General features: G+C 37.7%; 2 protein-coding genes across 2 annotated transcripts; both read left to right on the top strand.

The window, feature by feature from the left end:
* Positions 1-1,680: 1,680 nt before the first annotated feature.
* On the top strand, positions 1,681-2,619 carry nht (no hitter). The gene has a single exon (XM_017183062.3). It carries the CDS (start codon positions 1,773-1,775, stop codon positions 2,577-2,579), a length of 807 nt encoding a protein of 268 aa, XP_017038551.1. The 5' UTR covers positions 1,681-1,772; the 3' UTR covers positions 2,580-2,619.
* Positions 2,620-3,576: 957 nt separating this feature from the next.
* ms(2)35Ci (male sterile (2) 35Ci) lies at positions 3,577-4,265 on the top strand. The gene is made up of 3 exons (XM_017183066.3): positions 3,577-3,878; positions 3,933-4,071; positions 4,142-4,265. Exons 1-3 carry the CDS (start codon positions 3,672-3,674, stop codon positions 4,192-4,194), a joined length of 399 nt encoding a protein of 132 aa, XP_017038555.1. The 5' UTR covers positions 3,577-3,671; the 3' UTR covers positions 4,195-4,265.
* The last annotated feature ends 5,852 nt before the right edge of the window (positions 4,266-10,117 follow it).

The following is a 10,117-nucleotide window of genomic DNA, read 5'->3' as shown; positions in this document are numbered from 1 at the left end:
TGTTCGCATTTCTTGTTGTTGTTTTGTATTTCCATTTTCCATCTTTCCGAGAGGCCAATGCTTCCACTTCTTCAATCGATTTGAGTTTTATTATCTGGCTGGCATTTTAGTTGAATTGTTAGCTTAGTTTACGGGGCCTGCTCCTCGGAAATGGCAGGCGGCTGTATCCATGTGTGGATTATGCAAGGCAAACGGAGCTTGGAATCTGCATTTCTAGGCATTGGGTTTGGCATATGGACGAGTTATTTGGCTGGGATAAAGGCTACAAAATTAAATTGTTATAGAAGGTTAACAAATATATAAAAAGGAATATTAAATAACAGTAATTTGCATTCCAAATACCCCATTTAAAGTACAGTTCCATAAACTATTTCCTAAAATTTTTCTAACTACAAACTGCACCTTGCACCACAATTATAAACCCGCAGCAGAAAGAGCACCAAAAATAACCAGGAAGCCACCCCTATAAGTAGCTCTAAAAATTAACAAACTAAAAAAAATAAACAGGTAATTAGGTCAAAAGCCTGATCCTATGCTCTCTGGCCGCAGAGTGTCGCCGGCACGCGTAATGAACCTGTTCGGGAGTTGGCCGACAAAGGGACTCGCCTGGAATTTCTAATAAATTTCTAGACGTCAAAACACCACGCGCCTGCCCGTCGTCATCGTCGTTGTCGTCGTCTTGCTCCTGGCCCAACGCAGGTATAACCCGAATTTTAATATGCGCCCCAGCACACCCTCATGTCCGTCTAGTGTCTAGCGGTGGTGATGATCTTTTGGGCCAGGCCAAGAGTTCAGTGGTGCACGGAAATGTGCGGGACAGGGCGACGGGCGTCGGGCGACTCCAGACGAGAGACGACTGTCGCGCGTCGTTGTTTTTAATAATATCCGCTCACCCCGACTTACCAGTTTATATGGATAGTATGTCTAGGGGTTTCTATTTGAATAATTAGGAGCTCGTGCCCGACGCGTCGCCAGTCGCCCGAGAAGGCCCACTTGCATTCCTGTGCACTTTGCATAACGTGTCCTGCGCCTGCTTTGCAGTCCTTTTTCCTACTCCGCCTCCTGTTGCCAGTCATTGAAGAGGAACAAGTGCTTAGTTTGGGTCGAGTTAGTGGGCCATGCAGTGCAGTGAGAGAAAATATTATCAGTTGATTTATATATATAACTTCCAGTCAATAAAAACTCGGTCTTAATTCGGAACATGGCACAGCTTTAAAAATCTAATTTAACTTTAATTGAAATTTAAATATATTTAATTTATATATTATTGTTATTTTAAATTTTAATTTTAGTAAACATAACTTTATTTTTTTAGAGTGTCGGAATATGATGCGGTCAACCTTGTCCAGAAGGGGTGGATGCACTGAAGCGGCGCATGCCGGCATATGTTGCCTTCGAGGTGTTGCTGCTGGCTCGTGGCAGCCACCGGTCACTAGCACCTGGCTGGGTGGCAATACTAAGAGATGTAGAGGAATTTTAGAGTTGCAGTTTAAGGGGGTCTTTGAAATCTCTCTGAAGGAATCCAGCATAAAACTAATAACATTCTCATTGACAAACATTAATATAAGTGTTAAATTTATATTTTAAATAATGCCAACGAATTTATATTCCTAAAATATACATTTTTCTAAACGTTTTCTATTTCAAGAACATCCCTCACCCCAGCAGGCTGTGACTTTCTACTAAAAACCTTTCAAACTTTTGACAAATCCAATTGCCAAACAGTCTTCAACAGAAACGGTTCCTTTCTTCTTTAAATTTCAACCAAGAAAATGTCTTCGGATACTGCCATTGAAGTACCTATCCAGCCTTATGCTGGCCAGCTGCTCATCATCAAGGATCTGGTTCAACCCAAGCCAACGGAGGCTGGGACACGGGTTTCCTTCTTCGAGCGCAGTGTAATAACCAAGAAGCTACTCAAGCAACTGGCCCTAGTGGAGGGCGGCAAGAATGAAAAGATCAGCATGCTTGGCTACGAACCTGTAGTGGATGGTGTCCTGGATGCTTTAGAGGCCTACATGAAGCTCGTTGTCCAAAAGGTCGTCGAATTGTGTGAGCATCGCTGTGGCTATAAACTATATATGAGCAATCGTTTTGTGATAAAAAACGATGTGCGCACCACAATGACCTTCCTCCATGATCTGGAATTGGCGGACTATGGTTCGTCGGACGATGATGAAGGCTTCTATCGCAATGTAGCCGAACTGGATGATCGCAAGGAGCGCAGGAATCGCAAGGAACGGAAGGAGCCCAAGCAGCAGCACAGGGAGTCCAAGCCACAGAAGAATCCACATGAGGAGAAGGCCAACATTCGTGGTCTCAAAGCCTCGGCAGATAGCATAGCCATGTTGGCCTTTGGTTCCCGAAAGCGTCCGGCGGCAGAGGCTTCTAAAACCAACACTACAGCCGCTGGTGCCGCTGCCACTTCAAATGGTTCCAATGCCCAAAAGGTGGTACCACCGGTGGTGCCGCGTTTTAAGCATGTGACCATCAAGGATGTGTTGCAGTTTATGGAGGAGGACAAGCGCTACTATCGCTCCAATATGCTACACGAAGCCTATATGAAGTATACAACTTAGGAAGGGGTTTTAATAAAAAGGAAAACCTATTTCTAAAGCTGAATATAAGCTATATGATATCAAAAGGATAATAGTTATTTTATTTAATTTTATCTTAATTAATTTATGTTTTCTGAAGAGTTCAAAGTATTCTAAAGGCCTCCTAAAAAACCCTCTTATTTCTCCTTCTCCCTGTTCTGATTTTAATTGCAACCAATTCAGTTCAATGAACTTCCTTTCCTCTTTGCCCAAAAGGATAACCCCAAACAAAAGCCCAAGGAAACAGGTGGTACATGGGGCTCAGGCACATGTGTGTGTATGTCTGGTGTTATCCTTTTGTTCGGCTGCACTTATGTACATAGGTCCCCGAATGCCAGTATTTCAATGGATCATCGCTACGTTCCGTGCACTTTGAACTTTTGTGAGCTGCACTGCTGCAGACGGCGACAATGGAGTGCGGGGCACTCAAAGGAATATCCGGCGGGACAGGAAGCATATGGAGGCACTGCGGTGTATAGGAAACGTGATGCTATCGGCTCAGCTCATTATGTTTAAGTGCTGGCAATAAAATCAATGCGCACACGCGGCGACACATTTCATTGAACTTCAATTGAAGCCGTCCCTAAACTCTGATCGCTCACGTATCTAGCCGGCGACATGACCGAGGATCGTGCTGAAGAACCTCACTCTCCAGTATAATAGGGTTTCAGCATTTATTTCCATGTAATTGTGGGCATTGCCAAAGGGTTTAGTGCGATTATAAATGCATTGAGGTTTGGAATATGTAAGTAAGCACCTAGGAAATTAACAAGTCTGGATGGAGGAGCTGGTGTCGCCCTTTGATCGGTCTTATTTTGAGAGTGCAGTGGAAATATATTCAAGTTCTGGGTCGAGTTTGAAATAAAGTGTATCTGAATAAATTATGAAAAATATGTTAGGTTTTTATATAGAAAGTATAAATTATAAAATATATATTAGTTTTCTGTTTCTGACTTAAGTTGCTTTTACACATTTGTCAACGTATTTTTTTATAATTTCCTAAAAATAATTCTAAAGCAAGACATACATATATAGCTTAATTTTTCCAAGTTTTTTCTCTTTGCCAAATCCAAAATGACTATGTTAAAAAAGTGTTGCTGTTGCAGCCTGCGAACAGCCTCACTTGTAGTGGCCTATTTGACTTTTGTCATTGAAATCCTGCTCTGGGTCTGGTTATTCTTTCCAGAATGCGAAATTTGTGGTGAATTCTTAATCCTTTGGATCTTTGCTGCGTTTTGGAATTCCCTTTCGGCGGCTATTTTAATAGTAGCTGTTCACAGGGTAAGGGATTCTAATAGTAATAATATAATATAATATTTATTTATATCCTTTCAGGAAAATCCCAAACTGATTCCCGTTCATTTGGTGATGCATCTGAGTGGCCTTATTATAGATATGATTGGACATTTAAAGATTGCCTCCTCAGGTCACAATAGTTGGAGAACACTTGGGCATGCGATTTTCTATATTGGATGTTAGTGAGCCACAAAATTGGTTATTTTTGCTAATTATCAATTGTCCTTATATATCTTCCTGCTCCTTAGTCATGGCCACGGACATTGTGATTGCTTTGAGCTACTACCATATGGAAATTTAGTCCAGCATTATGATTATCCTGTAGATATCCTGAACACGTATCTAAATATATTATTTTATTGACAAAAGCAAGGACCTATAGCACATCATTTTAGCTAACATTCAACCCACTAAAAACTGTACCTCCTTCTATACATAGATAATAATTTGATAAGAGCCTAATGTTTATACAAATTTAGAGTGGGCCCGCAGGATCACCACCTGTCGGAGGTGCAAAGCTAGCCACCCCTATCGAGCAACCTCTCTCAACAACATATATATTTATGTACATACATGTTGCAACCTCAACTCGGGCGTATATATCCCTTTTTCAAGGACTCGCAGTAACAGCTGCCGAGCTGAGGAAAATATCAAACGCTGTCAGGCGTAAACTTGACAGGTAGCGAAGCAGGAAAAGTTCTCCCTATATTTTTTTTGTTGCTTCTTGGCCAGCGATCGGTGGAAAACAAGAAGGAGAAACCACCCTAAAGTTGCGACTTGAGTGCACTTGAAGAAAATTTATATAGAGATTTGTTTAATTAAATTTTTTATAATAATATAAGGTTTTTTAGAGTTAAAGGACAATTAAAACTTAAAAAATTCCTATGTATTCTGGCTAATATATGTATGTATATAAATATTTAAATTTCTTGTTAATTATTATATTTTTTTAAATAAATTTACATTGTAAAGAAACCATGATTTCCTATTTATTTTTCTTAATAAAATTCTCTAAATTAAGAGCTTGCAATCTTAACTTTTTTCTATATTTTTTTAAGGCCATTAATTTTATTTCCAGTGCACATATCGCTTTTCCAGGCAGATGAGGCAACTTTTTATGACGTCCGCAAGGTGTATTTGAACAGAGGGACGCTATGTTGCCGGTGTCGGAGTACCTTGCAGCCCATTTTGAGGTGGACAGGAAGGCGAATTCCGGCACATGCAACACCAGCAGTGCCACCTCCATATAGCCACCACCGATACCGATACCAATCCCGAGCCGTTAGGTCCTCCTTTATGGATGCACCACCACACTATCGTGTTTGCTTAGCAGGAACACACACAAAGAGTTGTTCTTGTGTGCGGCAGGAAAATGTGTTGCACCTTTTTTCCGTTTTTTTTTGCATAACGCCGCTTTCTGTTCCGCTCCAAACCGATCCGATATATGTCTGTCATCATTATTATACATATTTAAAAGACGACTGCGTCTCTTCCTCGCTGAGGTAGCAGCTGTGCCAATACAAGGCCCAACCTGGGCTTTGGGCTGTTCCAACGACAAATTATTGTTTGCTAAATGGATTTCGAGGACCGGTGTTTTATTCACCTGGGGAATCGGAATTTGAATCGTACTTGATTGGAGCACAGAGCTAAGCTCGGTGTTTGCTCAGCGATAAGCTCTGATGGGGTTCCACAATGACATCTTCCCTTGGGCTTATTTACATATAATTGAGGACTACGCCTGGGCCTTATCTGTCTAGTAATTTAAATAAGCTTAATTGTTGAAGGTCTTCTGGGTTCTACTTAGTGATTGCACTTAAGTTGGGCACGTTCGGGGGCCACGTGATGGAGCTGCTACCTAAATGTCAATGATTTATGATTTATATAGTTTGATGGGTTAAGTAATTTCCTTCTATTGGTTGGCAACGAACTTCGAGGAAAGGAAAGTTGTATGAGGAATGGTTGAAATATATGTTTATCGATTTTGTATCGATATTTGATCAGAAGGGGATTATTATTATTTACGGTCCCTGAGTTATAGATTAAATTGTAGCAGCCAAAAAAATGTTTTAATCGATACTTAAAGGTTGCGATAAATGTACAATTAATCGATATACTGTTGAATATATTGAACTGTGCCAAAAATTGTCTAACGATATTTTAGAGGATCATTCTTGGAAAAAAATAATACAAAAATGGTTAAAAATTTGGTTTTAATGATGTTTTAAAGATACACTCAAAAAAAACAATAAAATTACATAAAAATCATATTTTGAATATATCGATAATATATTTATTTTAACCTTAAATTCTATATTTTCCTAAATCCAAAGTTTGAATATATAACAAAAATTTCTAAATAAAAAGTTTATCATTTGATTATTAAAATTGGAATTAAAAACCCATTCTCTTTCATAAACCCCTTGATTTTATGATTTTCCCAGGTTCCAAATAGGTTCAACAGATCTCCATATAATACCTAGCCCTGTCACATTAAGGTGCGACTTCTCAGTTAAAGTCGATCATAAAGGTGATGGATTTTTAGGACTTGGGAGTGCACGAACCTACTTCGGGCAAGGCGTCACTTTAGAGCTCCGTTTCTAATCCGCAACATATGCTGCTATATGGACCACCACCACACAGTCATTCAGCATTCAACATTAAAACATTAAAGGAGCCAAAACGGTGGGCACTCACAAAAGAAGCCATAAAAACACATGGACACGTAACGATTTGCGCCGCCATTGCCGAGGCCCCAACTGTTGTGGATATATATATTTTTTTTTTGGTGCATTAGAGCTGAAACAGAAAATCCGGGAAGAGAGGGAAGAGCGACCTGCCCCCGGTAAGACAATTTATGACTTTATTAACTTCAAAACGCAACCAGGCGGGCAACAAAGTGTTAAGCCACGCCGAAGCCGAGATGCCGAAGCTGAAGTCAAACTCGAGGCAGCGGCAAGGCGATGAAGTTGTGTAAATGAAATTAATCTTCAATAGACACAGGGCAATAAACGAAACCAAGCATACCGGCCAGCACAGCCTCACAAATGCACTGGAAAAATAGTATAGGTAGTATTTGTTGTAGTAGTATTTTCCTAAGTAATTTAAATATTTTTTTAAATATTTTTTGAAGTCAAGAATATTACATTTTAAATTTAAGGAGATCAATAGAATCATAATTTGATCAAGATAATTATATTATTTTTTGGGATCAGAAAATTACATTTTAAATTTAATTCGAACAAACTGATAAATAATTAGTTCAAAAAATTACCTTATACATTTTTCAAGCCCAGAAAATAACCTAAAATATTTTTTTTTCCATAAAATGTATTTTTACATTTATTTTTAATTAAAATTTTAATAAAATATTTTTTTCTCAGTGCTTTCCGCACTGCCATTAGTCATTAAACAATTTTTCCACTGAAGCAGCCGCTTCCATCTCCAACTCCAACTCCTGGCGCAGTTGCTGCTGCGGCTGCTGCTGCTGCTGCCGTTGCTGCTGCGTATTTTGTCAGGTGTCATAAAAACCGAATTTATTGCGCATGTGCAGCGGCCATAAGAGAAGCGGTCTTCAAGCATTTTGTTACAGATTTTTAGTTTTATTATTTAATTTTCTCGCTGCAAGAGCATAAATCACGATGCGTGCCGCACTAAGGTGACAGCACTTTAGGGCACATAAACACACGCATCCACATCAGGATCGGAAAATAAGGTGAATCAGGATCGGAATCGGGATCAGAATGGCATGGCTGGACAATGGTTGCAGCAGGTTGCTGGAATTTTAATTAAATGGGATGCGGGTAGTTCCCTTAAAGGTGCATAAAGCGGTGGGGAAAAGGGCTTTGGTTTTTTGATTAATGGTAGGAAAATGAAAATATAAAATTTAAAAATTAGTCTCAAAAAATGTATAAACATTGAAAACAAATTTTAAACTAATTTCTAATATTTAGTCACCACTCAAAAAATAAAAGCTTAATTACAAATAATTTTCCTTCGGTTCAACAACTATTTTTTCTGCTAAAAAATATTCTTTTCGAAAATCAAAGCCCTTAGAATTTTATTTCCTCCATTTTGATCATTGTGACCCCATGTAGTTCCTACTAACCAACTTCACACGCAGTTTTTTGGCAAAAATCCCGAAATCTTTAACCAAAAACTTGAATTTCACACGCTCTCGCCTGCGGGTGATCTTCCCCTGAGTTCGAGTTCCCTCGACAAAGAGCACGTAATGGGGTTGATGCTGTTGCTGCTGTTGCCGTTGCACTTGTTCCCACAAAATTCCAAGGCATAGGCAATTTCCATGAATGCCAAACAGGCAAAAATTTCACACTCGGCGGCAAGTGGAACCCAGGAGAAAAAAAAAATAATAAAATAAAAGATGAAACGGACCTGAGAAACAGAGAATCGAAATTCTTCAACTCAATTCCATTTTGAAAACAGGAGACACAGAAAGAAAATAATATAAAAAATAAATTCATTAATTTATAAATAATATATTTATTATGTATATAAGATAAGTATAGAAATTGAAAGAATTATACCTTATTTCCCCAAAGATTTTAATAGTTAAAGGACTTTGAAATTAGACTTTTCTCTAAGTTATTTGGATTTTAAATTAATACAATTTAAATAGACAATTTTCAATCTTAAATAAAAATATAAAAATAAATATAAAGTCCACAAACCCTTAAAGAAACCTATATATTTTTATATTATATTTTTTAAGCCATATTTCCAAGTTGAAGTATGTAGTTTTAAGGGAAGTTGTTGTGCTTTTAATTTCATAAAATGTCAAAGGTAGACTTTCAACCTTAAATAATAATATTAAAAAAAATCCTAAAATTCTATACTAATGTTATATATTTTACACATATTTTTCTTTCCGTGCAGACATCAGCATAATCAACAAGATCACGCATCAAACGAGACGACAGCCGCATAAGAATGCAAACATTAAGAGATTTTATGCGAGTTTGTTCACATGCCAAAAAAAGAAAAGGGAGCAGAAGGAGTCGAACAAAGGAGCTGGAACAGGTACGCAGGACGATTATCCTGTCATTCACTTGTTGCTGCTGCTGCTGCTGCTGCCACAGAACAGGTAAAAAGGGCGGAGTCCAAAGACGAGTCCCGAACGGAGCAGTAACCCCGCCGAGCTGAAGGGCCGCAATTTCAGTTACACTTCCTGCAGATGAGGTGGTGGTGGTCCTGCCTCAGTTAGCGTGTGAACCTGTTTTTCCCTCTCTCCCCAGATTTTTTCTCTTTCGATGCTAATCTGTGGCCTCAAAAATGTTTGCAAATTTCTGTTGGCTTTTTTCGGGTTTTTCGGGGTTTTTGTCTTTCGCTTTTATAGATCCAAACTGGGTCTTTGGAGCGGGCATTTCGTGTTTTTCGATAATTTATTACAGTTGCCCAATTGGACGAAACGGTTTGCTTTTTATTGTCATATTTATATTTGCGCGATTAGTTTTTCAGCTTTTCAGCTCTCGCTCCTCCTCTTTTATATATATATATTTTTTATTATAATTTTTCTTCGTTTTGTTTACGATTCTCTTTTCGGTTTTTTCTTTGCCTTAAATACAAGAGCCTTAAGTCGCACGCAAAATTTATTCCCACGCATTTTCAGTTCGTGATACTTTTCGGGGCTTTTATTATTTTCATCATTTTTTCATTTCGAGAGCACAAATCAAGCGCAAAATGTAAAAAAGCGACGTTTTATTGTTCTTTTTGTTCAATGAGAGCTTCAATTTAATAGAGGAATTAAAAGTGGAATTAAATGGGCAGCTGTTGCTTGGAGATTTTACTTTTGGGATTAGAAATATAGTTTTTTATACAATTTTTAAATATCATTCAAGTATTTTTTTGTTTAAATGGAATAATACCTTTTAAAAATTTTTTAAAATAATATATATAAGTTGTTAAAGCCGTTAAACATTTTTTTAAACAATCTTTAAATTTAAAAATAAATCAATTTTAATATCATGAGTGCTAAAAACCTTTTTAGAGCTTTGAAACCCTTTCAAAATATTGCTACAAATTTAATCCAGCCTTATTTAAGACACATTTTTAAGGGAATATATTCTAGTATTTATACTAAATTTAAAAATAAATTTGTTTATTGTTAAAATGTAATAGCAAAAGCTCCAATAAAAACCTCTTATCTCAAATATCTTCCGCTTTTGCCATAGATTTCAATCAAATTTTCTTTCACTTTCTCTTGGCAAATA

The sequence above is a fragment of the Drosophila kikkawai genome, chromosome 2L, assembly GCF_030179895.1.
Source record: "Drosophila kikkawai strain 14028-0561.14 chromosome 2L, DkikHiC1v2, whole genome shotgun sequence".
Classification (NCBI taxonomy): domain Eukaryota; kingdom Metazoa; phylum Arthropoda; class Insecta; order Diptera; family Drosophilidae; genus Drosophila; species Drosophila kikkawai.
This window is presented reverse-complemented; position numbering and strand designations above follow the sequence as displayed.